Here is an 18,267-nt window from a genome sequence, read left to right as displayed (position 1 = left end):
GGAAAAAGGCTGCAATGAAACAAAGAGTGAAAAATTTAAAGGGGTCTGAATACTTTCCGTACCCACTGTACATATACACATCCATAGGTTTGAACATGTATTTTGTTAAATATAGGTATGTGAGATGGTAAAGACATATGGTTCTGCCTGTGTTGAATTCCGTAGTATTGGACAACAACGTATTGGTATTTTATTTTGACTGCTCTTTAATGTTTGATTTCTTGTACTGCACTGTAACATTTATTATTTTAATCGTTTTTATGTAAAGCACTTTGTATTGCCCTGTTGCTGAAATTTGCAATACAAATACAACTGCCTTGCGTAAAAAAGCAAAACAGCGGCTGCTGCAAAAGAGATTTTCGGTGGAAGAAAATTGCTGCTCGAGTCAATGCGTAAGTTCCAAAATAGTGCATTAATATTAGGTACGGGATATATATGTGATTTTATTAATTATATATATATATATATATATATATATATATATAATGTGTAAAATCACATCATACAATAGAAAGAATGAACATTAAAAACAGTAAAAACAGTAAAATCAGAAATAGTTACAAAGAAACACAAGAATGAAATGGTCACACCCCTGCTACGTATTAAAATCCAGACTAAACAGATATGACCTAAAAAAAAGCGACATCTGTAATCTTCCGAACCGGTTGTGCTCCCACAATGTTAAAATTTCCGACAAATACTCTGTGGCGAAAAATCCTAAAATCTATTTTAAAACGCACTGGGAGCCAATGCAGGCTGTAGAGAATGGGAGTGATGTGTGCACGTCTAGATGTATTTGTTAAAAAGTGATCAGCAGCATTTTGCACAAGTTGAAGGCATGAGATGACGTCTGATTCAGACCAACATACACACACACACACACACACACACACACACACACACACACACAGACCAACATAAAGAGCATTACAGTAGTCCAACCTTGAACTAATAAAAGCATGAATGGCCTTTTCTAGGTTGTACTTGCTCAGAAAAGGCTTAACTTTAGGCAGTAGACAAAGCTGGAAAAAATAGCTTATTCTAACAACATTACTGATCTGCTTGTCAAATTTCAATATGCAATCAAAAGTAATCCCCAAGTTTTTGACAACTGATCTAGTGTATGATGCCATGGCTCCCAAAACTCAAAGCTGGACCATTTTGCATGCCTGGAGTATTGAAAATAATACACTTCGTTTTACGTTCATTCAAGTTAAGAAAGTTGTCTGAATGCCACAAGTTAATATCAGTGATACAACTAAGCAGGGAGTTTAGTACGACACTGTCATTTGCAAATCATCTGCATAGCAATGAAAAGATAGGTTGGGCTTTCCTATAATAGCCCCTAAAGGCAGCATATATAAAGAAAACAGAATGGGGCCAAGAATGGATCCCTGTGGTACCCCAAAAGAGAGAGGAGCAACTGGCCAGGAGAGGTCACCAATCATAACAGAAAATTTGATAGATAGGAGCTAAACGATTTGAGTGCCGAGCCTCTGATACCTACACAATTCTCAAGGCGTGAGAGGAGGACTGCAAGGTCCCCTGAGTCGAACTCCGCTTTGAGGTCCAAAAGGACTAAAACAATAAGATTCCCGGCATCCACGGACAAGGCAACATCATTATGTACCCAACAGTGCAGACTCAGTACTGTGACGTGATCTAACACCAGATTGGAATTTTTCAAACACAGAGTTCAGTTGTAAAAAGACTTATAACTGTATAGAAACATTTTTTTCTAAATACATTGAAAGAAAAGGTAGATTAGAGACTGGTCGAAAATTGGACAGCACTTTAGGGTCAAGATTAGGCTTCTTAATTAGGGGCCTGACCATTTTGGCTTCCCTCGATCAAATTTGTGTGATCGAGCAATATTTTAAATGCGTCATTGTGTTCATAGAAAGCACCATTTTTTTTATTTTATTTTTTTTACATGCGTTACATGACCCATTTCTGTAAAATCGGGCCTGTGTTTGGATCTCTCCTTTAACTCTCCATGCAGCCCCACCCCTATTCACTTACATATGCCTCTCAGCAACATGGAGAGACAGAGCCCCCCCCCCCCCCATTCACTCACTCACGGCTCCCAGCAACATGGAGAGACACAGTGGCTAATGTCAGAGGTTTACACTGCTGACATTTTTTTTCTTTCATTTTAGCCTTTTTAATCCAGTTCCTACCGTAGCTAACATTAACGTTAACGTGCTGTGTAAAGTGTTGTTAGTGTTTACTATTGTGACATGTAGCAATGCTTTTGTTGCCTCTAATGTCTGTTTTGGAGCATCAGAGAGCAGCGCAGACATTTAAGTGGCACCGTAATGAGGTATCAAAAACTGTGTTGGTTGTTTGTTAGATAACGGGCATACAACAGACAAATCCAACATAAGAAGAATGTAGCACAATATGGATGTGAAAGCAGTTATAAATAGCCTATGTGACAATCATTTTTTTTTTTGGTTAAGATCAACAAATAATCATGATAATTAATCATGATCTCCATATTGATGAAAAATAATTGTGATTATCATTTTGGCCATAATCATGCAGCCATAGCACGCCCTTTAAAAAAAAAAGCAGTCAAAAAAAAAAATGCTTGCATTTCAGATAGCAGACACAAACACATATGCCTATTAACTTCATAATAAAGTAAGCTACTTTCAACTCAGGACAGCGCCACTTCACAAATACAGAGAGGATTGGAGATGAGAAGTTAACTGATACATAACCACGACCAGCTTTGTTCGACACAGAGGTGAACTGTCCCCCGCTCCCCCCTCCCCTTCTCACACAGCTTCTCTGTGCATGCTACCTTCTCAGTGAGCAGGGGCGCCAACTCCCCACACAGTGAAATGATAGATAATACAGTAGAAAACCACTTAGAGGATACATTTTTTCTAGTGCTCCTGCCACCCCCCCGTGTCCTGCCCGTTTCGCCTATGCCAAAAAACGCCACTGCTTGAGATGTACCATCTCCGTTTCAAGGGGGTCTAATTAAATACAACAAAAAACATTACGCACATGCAAACAAGACAAACAAAACAGAACAAAACAAATAACTAAACAAAAAAGAACTCAAATACAACATAATTAATTACAAGGAACATGATCATTCAGAATAGATCATTCATAGATCATTGGACATTATTGTAAAATGTCAGTAAAGAGAGAAAAGTGAGGAATGACATCAAATTGGAAAGGTGTCAAAGTCTAGAAAGTGCTTTAAACATAAAAGCTTTTTTTATATGGACTTAGAAAAATTAGGTACTAAAAAGAAAAGCTGTACAGTATGTCTTAAATGAGTGGGGGAAAAAGGAACCAATAGTTGAAATGAACACACAAAGACAAATTGCAACCAATGAATCTGCATTTCTATATATAGTGTATGCAAGTCAAGCGAGGTATTAGAAACAAATGCAATACACAGAATCAGCATAATCCATTATTGGCAATATAAATTGAGTAGGAACACTTTTTTTGTCCGTAAGTGGTAAACAGTTTCTGGAACGGAAAGGACACTAAGACTATAATTCAATTTATGTACAATGTGATTAATATTGTTGTTAAAAGAGTTGCAGGGTATAGGCCTGGGACTTTCTGCAATGTTTTTTTGGAGGGGCATAGGCCTACTTAGAACACCCTGGCTACAGCCTCGATAACATCATTTGATTAAAGTCCCCTGTATATTTTTTTAGCCTATTGTTCTTTCACCTAGATGTTTTAGCACCTACGGCAATGACGCAGGTGCAGAGTTTGACACTAGACAAGTTTTCACCTTCATCTGCTCTGTGCTGGCATTAAATCTCACTTTAGGATTTAAATTTGGATGCCACATGATCCGGTTGGCAAATAACAATACGTGTGATGTTGATGTGTTTGTACATTTTGGAATTTTCAGTGAGGGACACAGAGATAATGTGATTTAAAATGAGGTAATATAACTTTATATAGTTGGAGGGAGGGGGGGGGGGGCAGAACAGAAACAATTAATCAAAGCAGAGAATTTTTTATATAGCAATTAAGCCAGGATCAGATAAGGTTAGGTAAAAAAGAGGTTTTGAAAAAAGTTAGCATTAACATTTTCAATTCCTAACCAAAGGGCATAACCATAATTTTAAACCATATATCAGGCTAATCAGGCTTTAACTGCCAGGAGTAGATATTCAAGGAAATCAAATGAGAAACATGAATGTTGACAGTAAACAGTTTGCAGATACATTCATATAAGAACAAACATTTAAGACCAAAATGTCAAGTCCAGTTGCCTTATGAGTGTATCTACAAATGCGTCTGACTGAGAATCTTCTTTATTGTTTTATTAAGCTTGACTTATAGTCCTCACAGCGTCTTTAGGAATAGTAACAGATAATGTCTCCAATTCTTTAGTCTGGTTTGTAACCAGGTTATGAGTAGCCATGTTCATGTTGCACCTTTGTTTCATTTAATCTCAACAGGAATGATACTGGCTCACAATACTTTCAGCCTGTACAGTGTATTTACACATGTAAATGGGGGAAGTAAGGGTTTATTTCAATCAAACCAGAGTGGTGATTTTCGGAACAGTGGAAAGATGAACCAAGACAGCTTTTGGTATTTTTTGTTTTGATTCTGTCGACTTTGAATGAAGTTTGTTTTACGATGATAAAATTACTGTTTATTTATATGGAGTCTGGTGGGTTTGGTGATGGTGATTTTAGGGCTATTTAATGTTATTCAAAAAGGATCTTACTCTTTAACAGAAAGGTCTATCTCTGTAGAAATCCTCACCATTATGTTGTCAAACACTTATAATAAGAATAGAACAATAATTTGAGCCTGTCAGTGGCAGAAACAGCACTTTTAGTGGATGCAAATTGAAGCTGCGCATTGCCCAATAATGTTACATTGTAGTTTGTTTTTTGCTGCTGCCAGTAATACTTACTACTGGACCAATTTCAAAGATTGTTGTTCACATCCGTCACTTAGACACAAAAACATAGGAAAATAGGGTCCAAGTGGAAAAGAATAGTAGTTAATGTTTCAAAAACAAAAACAAAAACGATACCCTTTAGGCTCCCAAAACACAAAGCAAGGGCTGTGGACACAAATTATTAGTACAATACTGTACAATGTACAATAATATGGTAAATAAAGGTAAAACATTTCCAGTGCTATGCAGTAAATAGCAGCGATAACAAAAACAAATATGCACAGTAACATTTCAACAGTTGTTCAGTTGACTTCAGCGGAGATTCAAGTTAAGAGGGTCCTCTGGGAAAAAGCCTTGCACAGATACTACAGATATCCACTACACACAATGAGTTCTCTCTCAGCACTCAATCCACACACATTCATACTGGACATATAACAGCCAAGTATAAAGCTAAAGGAAACAGTGGGTTATTATGGTTCTGTCCCTGTGACAGTGTGAGCCGGCCACCACCGATCACACACATCGGTGGAGCACATAGCACACTGCTGTTGTGAGGAATTCAAAAATAAATATATCAATATGCAAAACTGAAGCGCTCTCTGTCTCTCTCCCCAATGGATTAAACGAAGTCAGACTGAAGATTAATGACAGCTATAGTGGTTGACGGTTAATGCTTAGAGGTGAAAAGTAACAAATTACAATTAGTCACTTTATTGTAATTCAGTAGCTTTGTGTACTTGTGTTTTTTGAGTAGTTTTCTTAAATATGTACTTTTACTTAAGGACGTTTAGTTTGAAAGATATTTGGCGTGCGGTTAATCCTACTTGTAAGGATTATTCCTCTTTCTCAGGTAGACATAAATCTTTCTCCAGAATCAATTCATAGATTTAATTTGTCCATTCAATGGCACTCTTCAACCATAAGGGAGTTTTTTGCTCCATCACCCTAGACCGTCTCAGTGTGCTGTTATAATTTATAATTTAAACTGTTTATTGATCCCCAATGGGGAAATTACAATTTACACTTTGTTTTGTTAGTAATCACTACACACAGGCCTGAAACACACACCCATGCCCAGGTCCTATACATGCATAAATGGAGAGATGTCAGAGTAATAGGCTGCCGGCACCCTGAGCGGTTGGTGGGGTACGGTGCCTTGCTGGAAGGCACCCGGCAGGGCCCAGGAGAAGAAGTGGCATCTCTCCAGCAACCAATCCACACTCCATACTTTGGTCTGTACGGGGACTTGAACCAACAACCCTCCGGTTCCCAACCCAATTCTACTGAAAAATTAATAAATTAAATCTTACATCACTCAATTTATAGCACAATCCCAGATATTTGCAGACATAATGTTGGATCTGTAGAAGACCCCGACATCCCCATTGTTAAGCAGTGTAAATATTTAGACATTGAGGTCTTCTTTACATTAATGTTTTACCCAGGGTTAATTTTATGATCTCTTTGCTACCTCTCTCCCCTCCTGCCGGCTACTGGCGTACATTACAATCAGCGGTATCTAAATTTATCTGGAAAGGCTAAAGGCCGCGACTTAAGATGTCCACTTTACAAAGGAGTGAGAGGATGGTGGCCTTTCATTTCCCACCAATCAGGAGTGCTGCATTATATTTAATGTTACTGTGCCTGTTTATGTCAATGTCTTGATTCTGAATGACGTGGCAGCGTTCCAGCTCTCTGAAACTTAGAAACGTGCGGCATTTGCTGGACTTACAGCTGCAAAAAAAATGATTGCAACCTGTTGGAAACCACCTCACGACCTCACTATCCGACCCTTTCCTACTTGGACTAACTTTACTTAAGTTGAATATTTTTGTACTCTTTCCACCTCTGGTAATGCTTTACTTGCGGAGGCAGCTGCTGTGGAACAGAACTAAGGTTGCTTTAGGCAACTAAGGTTGCTTTGATTGGTCCGTTTAAAACCAACCCTGGAGCGTTTGATCTGAACGGGGGGTCTCGGCTCACTTCCAAGTGAACTAGAGTTCAGTTCAGTTCAGCTGAGAACGCTTTCCAACCCCAATACAGGAATTGAACCACAATGACAGCATTTACAGGCCAGCTGTTTCAACCTTCCACACAATTTACAGACTTATATCAAATTTAAGGGAGGATAACTTTCAGATCCGTAAGCTGTTCTGAGCACACATCACTGGTTGTAAGATATAAATGTAAAAATTAAAATATCAAAGTTGGAATCTCTGCAAAAGGTAAAATATCAAAGTTGTAACCATATAAAACAATTATTTGCAAATGCTGACAAGGAGCTACACCTTAGGCCGCCATCTCTGTCCAGCCAATCACGTTACTCCCCTCCAGAATCGATTTATCGATTTAATTATTCCATTCAATCGAAAAAGCAGTGTTGTTCCCAATGGCATACTCCGACCATAATTTTTTGCTCCACCACCCTAGACCGTCTGTCTCAGCGTGCTGTTAGACAGCGCTTTAATACCTCTCTACTCCAAAATTAGAATGTGGTGATGCTTCATTATTTCTGAGACCAGAAGTGTCGACGAGTTTCGGAAATTCTGTCCAATTAACAAGCCATCTCGATCATGTGACATGTGTTTATAGTGTTTGGTGCGTTTGACAGAGAGAAGTGTGGAAGCAAACTGAACCAAATGAAAAAATGCAACAACATTGCTACTTCACCCCTGAATTACCACAGAGTCTACCAAACTGTAGGTGCCCTGACTGAGAGTTACTGTTTTTAAGATGCAATCAAATGGAGTTGAGATTTTCACCATTTACACATTCTCATGGACAATGGTGATGGGTTGGGAATAGGTTTGGTTGAAAACTTGTTTTGATAATTCATGCCCACGTACATTCTGTGGTACATCTCAGCCAACACTCTGTCCCCACTGGAAATATGTCAAATGATTAAAAAAAGACAGCCGGAGCTTTTAAAATGAAGGCTCGTCGGTTACTCACCGAGGAAGAGGTTGAAAGTGGTCATATGGCATCACCTCTTTGAATCCGTCACTGGAGGAAACAAAAGATCACACAACTGAGTAAGTTTTGAGAGACTATTGTCTATATTCACAATGTTCCTCTCCTTGGATTGCTCCTGTTCTGCTAGAAATTCCGCCAAATTTGCCTTATTTCAGCCGCAGCACTGTAGAGGAAGGTCTAGCAATGAGGTCAGAAACATATATTATATTTGAGAATGTATGATAAATGGAAGCTCACGCAGAGGGCTCATTGATAGCAGTTTGGCCCTCAAGGTTATAATAAAGTGGTAAACGAGAAAGGCTTTATGCTGCTGATTTAGCATTCCTCCTCTTTAGCCTAGTGATTAAACTCTCCATCGATCCAGCCCTTCATAAAACAAGCATCGAGCTGAGCTGAGAAGATAATCAGCCTTTCTTAGCTCTACCCAATCAGATCGATTAAACAAAGCCTGCTGGGTAACAGGCAGAGGGGGATAGCAACTACGGAGTTTTTTTTTTTTTAATGTACTTTTACTTTTTAAAGTATTTTTTAAAATTTGTAATTTTTTACTTTTACTTGTTGTACTTTGCTACATTTGAAATCACATCTGTTACTGAGTAAAAGAATTGTTTTGGAAAAGTTTTTTTTCTCATTTTTTAAAAGTTTTTTTTCTTGTTTGGCTTTGTGCCTTTAATCACAAAAGACTGCAATTTAGTTTAATATGTGTAGTAAATATAAAATATATCAAGTATAAATAGAAAAATATATTTTACTCTGAGTAAATTTTAAATGAGCTACTTGTTACTTTTACCTGAGTAGATTTTTAAATACCGTTAATTTTCCTTCATCTTAAGATTCTCAAAGTAATAGTACTTTTACTTTAGTAGGATATTTTTGTACTATTTGTACTCTTTGAGCCTAATTCTAACTACAGGCTGCCGCATATTGGTATTGTTATTACAAGGCTTAGGTGAGAATAGTCTGGTGCAACCAAAGTACATCCAGGGATAAAACCCCTCCCCTTCTGCTATGTGTGTGTGACAATCCCTTCGCCACAGCAAATTACAACAACCTCAGAGCTACAAAGCTACACGTTGAAAATGTTGAGTTCTGACAAACATTTGGTTTGTGCAACAAAGATATGTCTAAGGCGTTGCTAGAATGTGTGCATGCTAGCATTGTTTAAAAAAGTATTATTTTCAAAGTGTGTTTCTCGTCTGCAGTGAGCTAGCGTTAAACAAAGAGACATGACGTGAAAATGGCTGAAAAAAAGCCTGAAAAATGTCTTCTGGCCCGTTCTTCATTGGCACGCCCAATGTTCTAGGGACTGATTGGCAAAAGAGGTTTAACCATGCATCCAGCTTATTTTCTTATTTTGTATACAACAGCTGAAGACATAAAGGGGGAAAGAGAGGGGGAACGACATGCAGCAAAGGCAGCAGTGAGTCGAACACGTGAGCTGCCGAGGCGCCCATGTATCCAGCTAATTTAAACAGCTCACAATACTGTTAATAATGAAGTTATTTAACTTAATTTAACATTCTATGTGACGTTGTCTTTTGCAAATGTTCCACCAAAACAAATTCCTTCCCAAAACTATTTAGAAGAGCCACCGTCGCTGCATATGGAGCTTAGCGCCGCCCAAAATCATTTTTTTTTCTCCTATCCTGGAATGTATGTGTGGTGTAGCCAGACCTTACTCAGCAATGACAAAGTGCTGCGGGTATTGGATCTGGCAACGGGAGACTAAGGTTAAGATAACACTATCTTATCTTATCTTACTTTCAGCTAATCTGACACATAGCTTTGATCTTTATTATGGCTGTGCATTTGGCTGTTAGTATTTCCTGTCCATGTGATGGAGCAACTTTAACATTCAGCTAGGAACCACAGATAGATATTCTCCAACTCTGACACAATTCTTGTAATGTTAATGTACGAGCATTGTCCCTAGTAACCAGAATGATAGAATGCATTTAGTAGTGTGCAGAGCTTCAACTAAGCTTGACAATGTCCAAACTTACTTTCACAAACAAGATTGTACAGAGTGGTTGACATGGACATGGCCGGAAATGCAACGCATAACTTGTGTTTAAATGGGTCAGGAGATGTGTTCATGCTGTAAAAATCAATCAGGCTAACTTATGTTCTTCCCAAAAACATAACTCCAGCCCCCCGACGTCCTAACTAAGAGAAAGGATAGATGGGTTATATAAAATTGTTCCTTGAAAGGTGTTTTTTGTAAGGTCTCCGATGTAAAACTCAACTGGTAATGAATCCTACCTCTCTGGGCAGGGGTCCATGTTGCACTCCTTGAGTTTTGGTGTGGGTTTGGTGTTTTCAGGATAGCTTTTGCAATGGTGCTCAGGCAGGGTCTGGTTGGATCGGATGTCTGTGCACTCTGCAGAATTCAACTGGTAGCCTGGGGGAGGAAAGCGTGTAGGTTGCTGTAAAACGTTGCATGTATCAACAGATGAAGCTGGATATACCAAAGCTGAAGATCAATAAAAAATAAAACAATGTTAGATGGAGGCAGAAAAATCCTCCCATTTTAGAAACTGTGAGGATCCAAACAGTTGGTGTTTAATGGTCTTATCATTTCAGTTTTCCCTCTGAAATGTAGCTAAGTAGAAGTAGAAAGTGGCATTAAAAGAAAAGACTCAAGTAAACTGTACAGTACCTGAGTAAATGTACTTTGTTAAATTTCACCATTGGTTAAATCATCATCCAACCACTAAGACATCTGTTAAGCCCAGTTCAGACAAAAGATTTGTGACGAGATGAAACCGTTTTCGAACGTCTCAGCTCGACTCAAACCAGCTGATGGTTTCGCTGTGACTCAGCTGGTCAAGTCTCCAGAGGCTGGTTTTAGGACGTAAGAGACCTCCCTTGTTTCAACAGCCGATAGAGAAGTCAGCTGGTAAAGTCAGCTATAAACTTTAGAAACAAAATGATGTTCCAAACACCTGGTAAAAATGGCAAAGTTTTAGATGGAGCCTCGGTAACCTACCGCGTGATCAAGAGAATGAAGAGAGGGAGAGTCCAGCGGTGTAAGAACAAAGCAGTGAATCAGAGGAATAAAACGTGTTTTTGCCAATTCATCACTAGGAATGTAACTGCAGCAAGCATCTCACTATCACTAATGTTACCCACATTCATATTTAGACGTAACAAGTTATATATCCAACCACAAAAGAGCCTAAAAGTCGGAAGTTAGAACTGAAGTACAAAGAGTCGTTGCCATAGAAATGATACACCATCTCTGAACTGAACTGGCAGGTTTTAGAAGGCTGCAAGAACAAGAAGTTGCACGTTTCGACTCGTCTTTTCGCATTGGTCTGAACTGGGCTTTAGTGTGGACCGACTGATGACCTCACCTCCTCCACAGCTGACTGAGCAGGGAAAGAAGTCTGTCTCCCTCCACTGGTACCTGATTGGCTCGTAGAAGAGAAACTGGACAACTGTGTCCTTGGAGCCTCCATACTTCATCTGCACAGCATATAGGGTGAATAAAGAACATCAGTATGTTAACGTAGTGGAATGTAGGGGAGATGATGGTACAGAATGGGCGGGAAAGTAGAGCAAAGCTGAGCTCAGTAAAGTAGAGGATCCCAATAACGACAATGAAGGGGAGGAGAAGGCCCTGAAAGCTCTCCTTGTTCTTATACAAGGTTAAGGTTAACTTGTGCATTGTCCCTATTAAAATAAAATACATTATAAAAAGGTTGATGAGATAGGAGGGGACCTGGTTGTGGAGGGCTTTGTGAGTGAGTAGAAGAACTTTGTGTTTGTAGTGGGACACAGAGTCAGCGGAGGTTCTGGAGAACCAGAGTGATGTGGTCACGGGAGCGTGAATGGGTGTTAGACTTGCCATCTGGATGTTAACAAAGTTTTGGACTTGCTAGTTTTGTAAGTAAGGTAATCATAACAAATGCAGATGTACATGTGTCCAAATTTACGACAACAAGGTATAAATGAATTAAAATCAGAAAATCTTGGGGTACCAAATTGCCAATGTTATCCTATATTGGTTTAACGAATTTGAAATATAACTCGGGGTCAAGTTCCGATGCCTGTCAAAGATGATTAGCAAAATCTTAAAATACATTGTGAAATGCACGGGTAAAAAAGAGGTCAAGTTCAACGGATTTAAACGAAGGAGTGGCTGAACCTCAGCAAGATTTTAAAAGTGTTAAATATCTGACAAAGGATCTGAGAATTTGATTAGAACAATGCACATTAATCAACATATCTTTAAATGCGCCGGTGTTAGCCAGTCGGCAAATTTTCAAATGTAGTCCTAGTTACCTAGCATGAATGTCTTTACGGTGGAAATAAACCAGAGCCCCTGGAGGAAACCCCCGCAAACACAGGGAGAACATGCAAATTTCACACAGTCCCTACCCGGACCGGGGATCAAACTCTGAAGTGGCACCTTGATGTGAGGCAGACATGCTAACCACTGACCCAACGTGCTACTATGAATCAAGTTAAAGCCCATGATGCAGGTTAACCACCACTGTTGATTAATCGGTAGCCTACAGAGACACTCAATGTGATATGTGTATAATTAGAAAAATGTCTCCAAATGGTGTTTCTCCAAATTTGTTATTTTTTAGGTTTTTTACGCAATTTGATGGTGACTTAACTCTGGGGAGACGTGGAGACTCCCCAACCACTAGTTCTTGAACTATGGCAACTGACTGGGACAAGATGTGGCAAGAAACACTAATGACATGTATGATGGCCCACAGCCGTTTAATAATAATAATAATATAAATAATAATAACAATAAATATAGATATATAAATACTTTCACAACAGTGTGTTTGTGTGACTTTGATTTAGTTGCCCTTTTCGTGATGGAAAGTGACTATTACGGTTCTCTGTCATATACTGTATATCAAACCGTGACCATGTCGCTGACCCTTTTGGATTTCTTTGTGCAAGATGTTGACAGATGCCTCATCTCAGGAGACCCCGGATACTGTCGGACTTATCTATCTATCTATCTATCCACCCATCCATCCATCCATCCATCCATCCATCCATCCATCCCAAGGTTCTTAAGGCGGGCTTTGGCCCGTTTCTCCCCAAGGTGATGTAATGCAGTGCATTGTGTGTCACAGGTACAATGTCGGACTCAAATGCTCAACTTAACACGGAGTATAAGGTGGGGCCAGGGGTCTGTTGCACAAAACCAGGATAAGGGATTAAGCCGGAATATTCAAGTTATCCTGAATGCATTTAGCTTTCACTCGGTTGCACGAAACCAGGTTGAATTAAACCCAGCCAAGTAACAACTGAGAAATCAGCTGCCACACTGTTCCCAAATAAACGTGTTTAACAGTTATTCCGTTGTCTTCTGAATGTGTTCTGCTTTATTTTTATTAACATGCATTACTTGCCACTATTGTTGTCAAGAGTTTGAATTAAACCTCCACTATTGCAGTTCTTTAGATGTTTAGAAATGGTTGCACTGGCACCCAGATGTGGAGTGGCAATCAGGAGAGTCAGGACTTTTCCCGGTGGGACGGTAGTTTTTCGAGGCTGCCCGGTGGCCGCGGCCTGCCGGCAGACGTCTGCATCACATCAGTGTCCACTCTCTGAAAAAGTAGTGATCCGTTGTCTATGCAGCTTCAGGTTTATACAGGACGCTCCAGAGATTAAGTGGGACAATACAGCGATATTCCCAGATGACAGTAATGGCAGACTGGTCAGAGACCAATACATTTATGATTTCAGAAGAACCAAAAACATGAATATTGTTTTACACATATGCTCACAGCGTGTATTGAAGTAATTTATTTAATTTTCTAGTTTTTGTCCCTGATTGCTCTATATGAACATTAATTGTACAAAGATATTAAGAATTAGACATGGATTATAGGGATTTGTGCATATGGTTGTAAAACATGTTCTCGCATTGTAAATAAGGGTTTGAAATCTAGTCTACAGTCCTTAGGGTACTTTTCCCAAGGAACATTAATTCCCTCTTCTCACTTTTAAGGCAAAGTAGGCCAAATAATAATACATTTTATTTATATTGTGCTTTACATGGAAGGCTACTCAAAGACACTTTACAGTAGATATTATTTTTTTTTTTTTTTATCCTGGATATCTTTATTCTACTTTTGTGCAACAGGCCCCAGGTTTGTTTGCACCAAGCACCAAACACAACAGGCAAAGGTACAAATCCAACAGGCAGAAGGCATGGTTGAAAACGCTGGAGAGTGAGACACACGAGGAGTAACAACAATCTGGCAAAGGATAAGTGAACACAGGTGAGTATGTACACGGGGGAGGGGAAGACAACAAGACACAGGTGAATAACATTCGGGCGGAGACAGGTAATCAAAAACCAGCTTGATGCAAACAAAGGCAGGAAGACAAGTGAAATTAATTAAGGAAAAGTGGATTTAAAAATAAAAGTCCATGAAAACAAACAGAAAGCATAAAACCAACTAAATCAGAAACGTTACACAAGGACAAAACCATGACTTTGGGGGAAAGGAGAATCATTGCAAACCGTCGTAAAATAGTACCTAATGCTTTATATTATATTCAACTTTGTGATACCCAACAATATCAAATACAATGGATAACAGTCTAACTGTTTATTACCAACAAGAAAATCGCACGAATTCATTGGGAAATGAACCCTGCAACAAGGACTTTTAAGGTCTGAAATGTCTGGCGGATGTTTGAGTTATTCAGTAAATGAAAGAATTACACCTTTTCAAAAGGCAAGGAGCTCCCTTAGACAGTAAAATGAGCGAGTGCTTTCCAAAAGACCCTTTTTTTTCTTTTGATGATGTAAATGGCATGTAATTTGTTAATCTTTGAAGCGTTGGCTTTGTGGACCAAACTTCTGAATGCAAGGGCGTAACTGTGGGTTGAAAATAAGAATAATTAAGTTAAACAAAGATCTCCACTGTTGAACCAAATATCAAACACTTAATTTCCTGCATTCTGGTGATTTGTTTCTGTAACAATTTATGTTTCAAATGTCTATACTTATGTAAGGAAATTATAATAGGTTTTTGAGGTGGGTTGTACTGGCCAGTTTTGATTCCCCCCTGTAAATTACGTCTATGACTGAACATGTCTTATACAAACTGAGTTTTCAAACACAGAATGCAATGTGTCATATCTATAACTAATTAATGTTATTAACCTTCTATCTGTAACGTAAAGCAAACCCACTGTATTAGCGTATCATATAGTGCATAACTGTCAAAAAGTAAAAGCACAGAGTTAAATAAAAGCATAGTGACCATCCAACCCAACAGTACAGAAGCACTACTTTAATCTGTAGCATGCATAGCATTACCAGAAGCTGCTGTTTCTACCGGACCATCAGTGGGTCCTAAACCACGTAGGCAGCTGCAATGTCATATTAAACTGTTAAGCATGTGCAAATCAAGCTGTTTTTGAATTGCATATAGACTGAAGAGTCAGAAAACCTTACTCAAAGAGGAGTAAATAGCGCATTTGTTGGGGACTACTTTCAGCTGCACATTTGTTGCTGTGGTGAATATTTATCAGTGGTGGAAGAAGTACTGAATCTCAGTACTTAAAGGAATATGCCACCATTTGTGGAAATAGGGTTTATCACGGTCTCCCCTAGCTGTAGAAGGGTGGACCAACACATTTTTTGTCTTAGTGCATGCGTTGTTTCAGTCTGGTGCAACACCGGCAGCACAGGAAGAAGTTTTGACAGGGGAGAAAACTGATCATAAAATGTAACGAAAATGTAATGGAACGTTGTGGAAATGTAGTGGAGTAGAACGTACAGATAATTCCCGCAAAATGCAACTAAGTAAAACTCAAAAGTATGCACAACTGATTCTACTTAAGTAAAGTACCGATATGTGAAAAATTTACTTAAGTACAGTAACAAAGTATTTGTACTTTGTTACATTCCACAATTGGTATTTATGGCAGCAGGATGGTGTGGGTGTGTGTGTGTGTGAGAGTGATTGAGTCAAAATAAACTACTTTGTTGTTCATGGTGATGAGGGAACGCGTCACCCAGTGCAACACTGTGACTCACTGACATTTTTGGACAACAATGGAGCTTTACGGCACAAAGTGAACTATATATCAGGCTTTGGACACACACACACACACACATACACACACACACACACACACACACACACACACACACAAATACAATACTAGTTAGTAGGAATCATTCATTGTTGGTTTGGGCCTTTTCATGAGATTTGCTGATAAGAAGAAAACAGAATATCACCAGAACCTTTATAAATGTAGAATGGTGTTAAAATTGGATCATAGTAGTGAAGTCATTACAAAATGCCTTATCTTCGCAAGACATCTCACTGTGTGGAGGCCCTGTTAAGCTCAAATGCTTCTCTTCATTAAAACTAAAAAATAAAAGGGATTGTGAAACAATACAGTCAGTACAAATAGGAAGATTAACTTCTGTTTAAAGGTCCCATGGCATAAACATGTCATATGCGTTCCCCCCAGCCTGCCTATGGTCCACCAGTGGCTAGAAATGGAGATAGGTGTAAACCGAGCCCTGGGTATCCTGCACTGCCTTTGAGAAAATGAAAGCTCAGATGGGCCGATCTGGAATCTGCAGGCCAGGTTACCTCCCCATTCTCTGCTTTGCCCAACCATGAGAGAGAGACTTTATGGCTTTCAAACGAGCACACTCCCAGTTTCCATCCCCTAGTCCTCAAAAACTACAAACTCAGAAATGGCACATACTAAGGAAAGCTCATTGTGGGACTGGCTATGGTGGCTGTAAGTCTGCACTAAGGTTGAATTTTGGGGGAAAAACTTCAGATACAGTTTTAGGGGACCACTAAGGTCTATAAAAAAGAGACTTCAGATACAGTTTTAGGGGACCACTAAGGTCTATAAAAAAGAGACTTCAGATACAGTATTAGGGGACCACTAAGGTCTATATAAAAGAGACTTCAGATACAGTATAAGGGGACCACTAAGGTTTATATAAAAGAGACTTCAGATACAAAATTAGGGGACCACTAATGTCTATATAAAAGCATCTAAAGAGCACCATTTCATGGGACCTTTCAATTCGGCAGACCTCTCCAGCAGGGACACGAGCAGTAGCGCTGGCAACAGCCTAACAATCTAAGTAAGTAAAAATTGTTGTGTAATAATAAGGAACAGAGTAATCTATGTAAGTTTTATATCTCTAATAAAATATCTACATCTGAAGCTAAAAGTCCCCCGGCTGTTTGGCTATAAACCTAGGCATGTCCGCTTTTCCTTTTTTCACCTTGATAATGTAATCAGCGTTGAGTGGGCCGTGTGTCCTGAGTGTCTGCCGGTCTGTCCCTCTTTGGAAGTCCAGGGAGGTGTTTCCTATCACATATGAGCCGCTAGACACCAGAGTGGTCTCTTCCTTCCTCCCCTGAAGAGAGATGGCTTCGATAACTGAGGGACAAGGAGCAAGATGGACATTTTTTACTGTACAGTAACTTTAACAGTAACAACTCCATGTTTTAAAAAAACCCAATTATACTCCTAACTTTTCCGAGTCATTTTTTTACTCTTGGGGTCTACTAGTATAGGTTTACATGCTTTGATGTTCAAAAAAAATTATGTATTTCATAATGCCCGTTGCTGCAGCTCCTCTGTCTGAAACACAAAGCTCTTGGCCCATTCTTTTGTGATTTGCCAACCAAATTCATATAAGCCACTGCTCAAGCAACACCAATCGGCAGCACATATGAAGAACTAGGCTGGCTTTCTCAATCAGTTTCATCAGTAATTGAGGTTTCAAAAAAGAATTTTAAACAGGAATGTGGGCGAGGTGTTTCAGGCAGTTGGGTTAAACTGCTGTTTGTGGGAGAGAAAGCTCCATTTGGAATATAATGTTATAGTTGTACTTTATACATCTATTGCATACACATGAAACTATCTAACACACTCAAAGATGGGAAAAATCCCCCAAAACCATAATAGTGTCTCTCTAACTTCATATTTGAATATTCCTTTTAACATGATGAGCAGACCTGAGGAGGTTGGGTGTAAAATGTGCTGTAGGCTATGCACCCAAAAAAGAAAATAATCTGTTATCTAATACAGAAACAAATATTAACTTCTAAGCTAAAGTTTGCTGTGCAGCAGGATTTAAACTACTACAAAATGTACATGGAGAAAGAACAATTTGTTGGGGAGAGAAACCATCAGACAACCAGACTGTACAGTTCTACAAAGCAAAAATTAAGTCAAAAATCAAGACATCAAGACACGGATGTAGACAGGGGAAAAAAGAGCAAGATGAAAAACGTTACACACAAGATATAAAATAGTAAGCACAGGCCACATATTTGGCTTGTTATCGTCATTAGAGTAAAGCAATGATAGCTGCTAATGTCACATAAGTATAAAGTCAGGTG

The 18,267-nt window shown here is 39.0% G+C and overlaps 1 protein-coding gene across 2 annotated transcripts in view; it reads right to left on the bottom strand.

Moving 5' to 3' along the window:
• adamtsl3 (ADAMTS-like 3) overlaps positions 1 to 18,267 on the bottom strand; it is a 211,393-nt gene that overhangs the window by 45,548 nt on the left and 147,578 nt on the right. For both annotated transcript variants that reach the window (XM_034867570.1, XM_034867580.1), the window contains exons 9-12: positions 17,142 to 17,299; positions 11,239 to 11,350; positions 10,145 to 10,283; positions 7,862 to 7,912 (exon numbers count right to left, since the gene is read on the bottom strand). In XM_034867570.1, the coding sequence (XP_034723461.1) occupies positions 7,862 to 7,912; positions 10,145 to 10,283; positions 11,239 to 11,350; positions 17,142 to 17,299 (460 nt within the window). The remainder of the gene's footprint in view (positions 1 to 7,861; positions 7,913 to 10,144; positions 10,284 to 11,238; positions 11,351 to 17,141; positions 17,300 to 18,267) is intronic.

This window comes from Etheostoma cragini, chromosome 1 (genome assembly GCF_013103735.1).
Source record: "Etheostoma cragini isolate CJK2018 chromosome 1, CSU_Ecrag_1.0, whole genome shotgun sequence".
Classification (NCBI taxonomy): Eukaryota; Metazoa; Chordata; class Actinopteri; order Perciformes; family Percidae; genus Etheostoma; species Etheostoma cragini.
The sequence above is the reverse complement of the archived record's forward strand: the minus strand, read 5'-3'. Positions and strand labels throughout refer to the sequence as shown.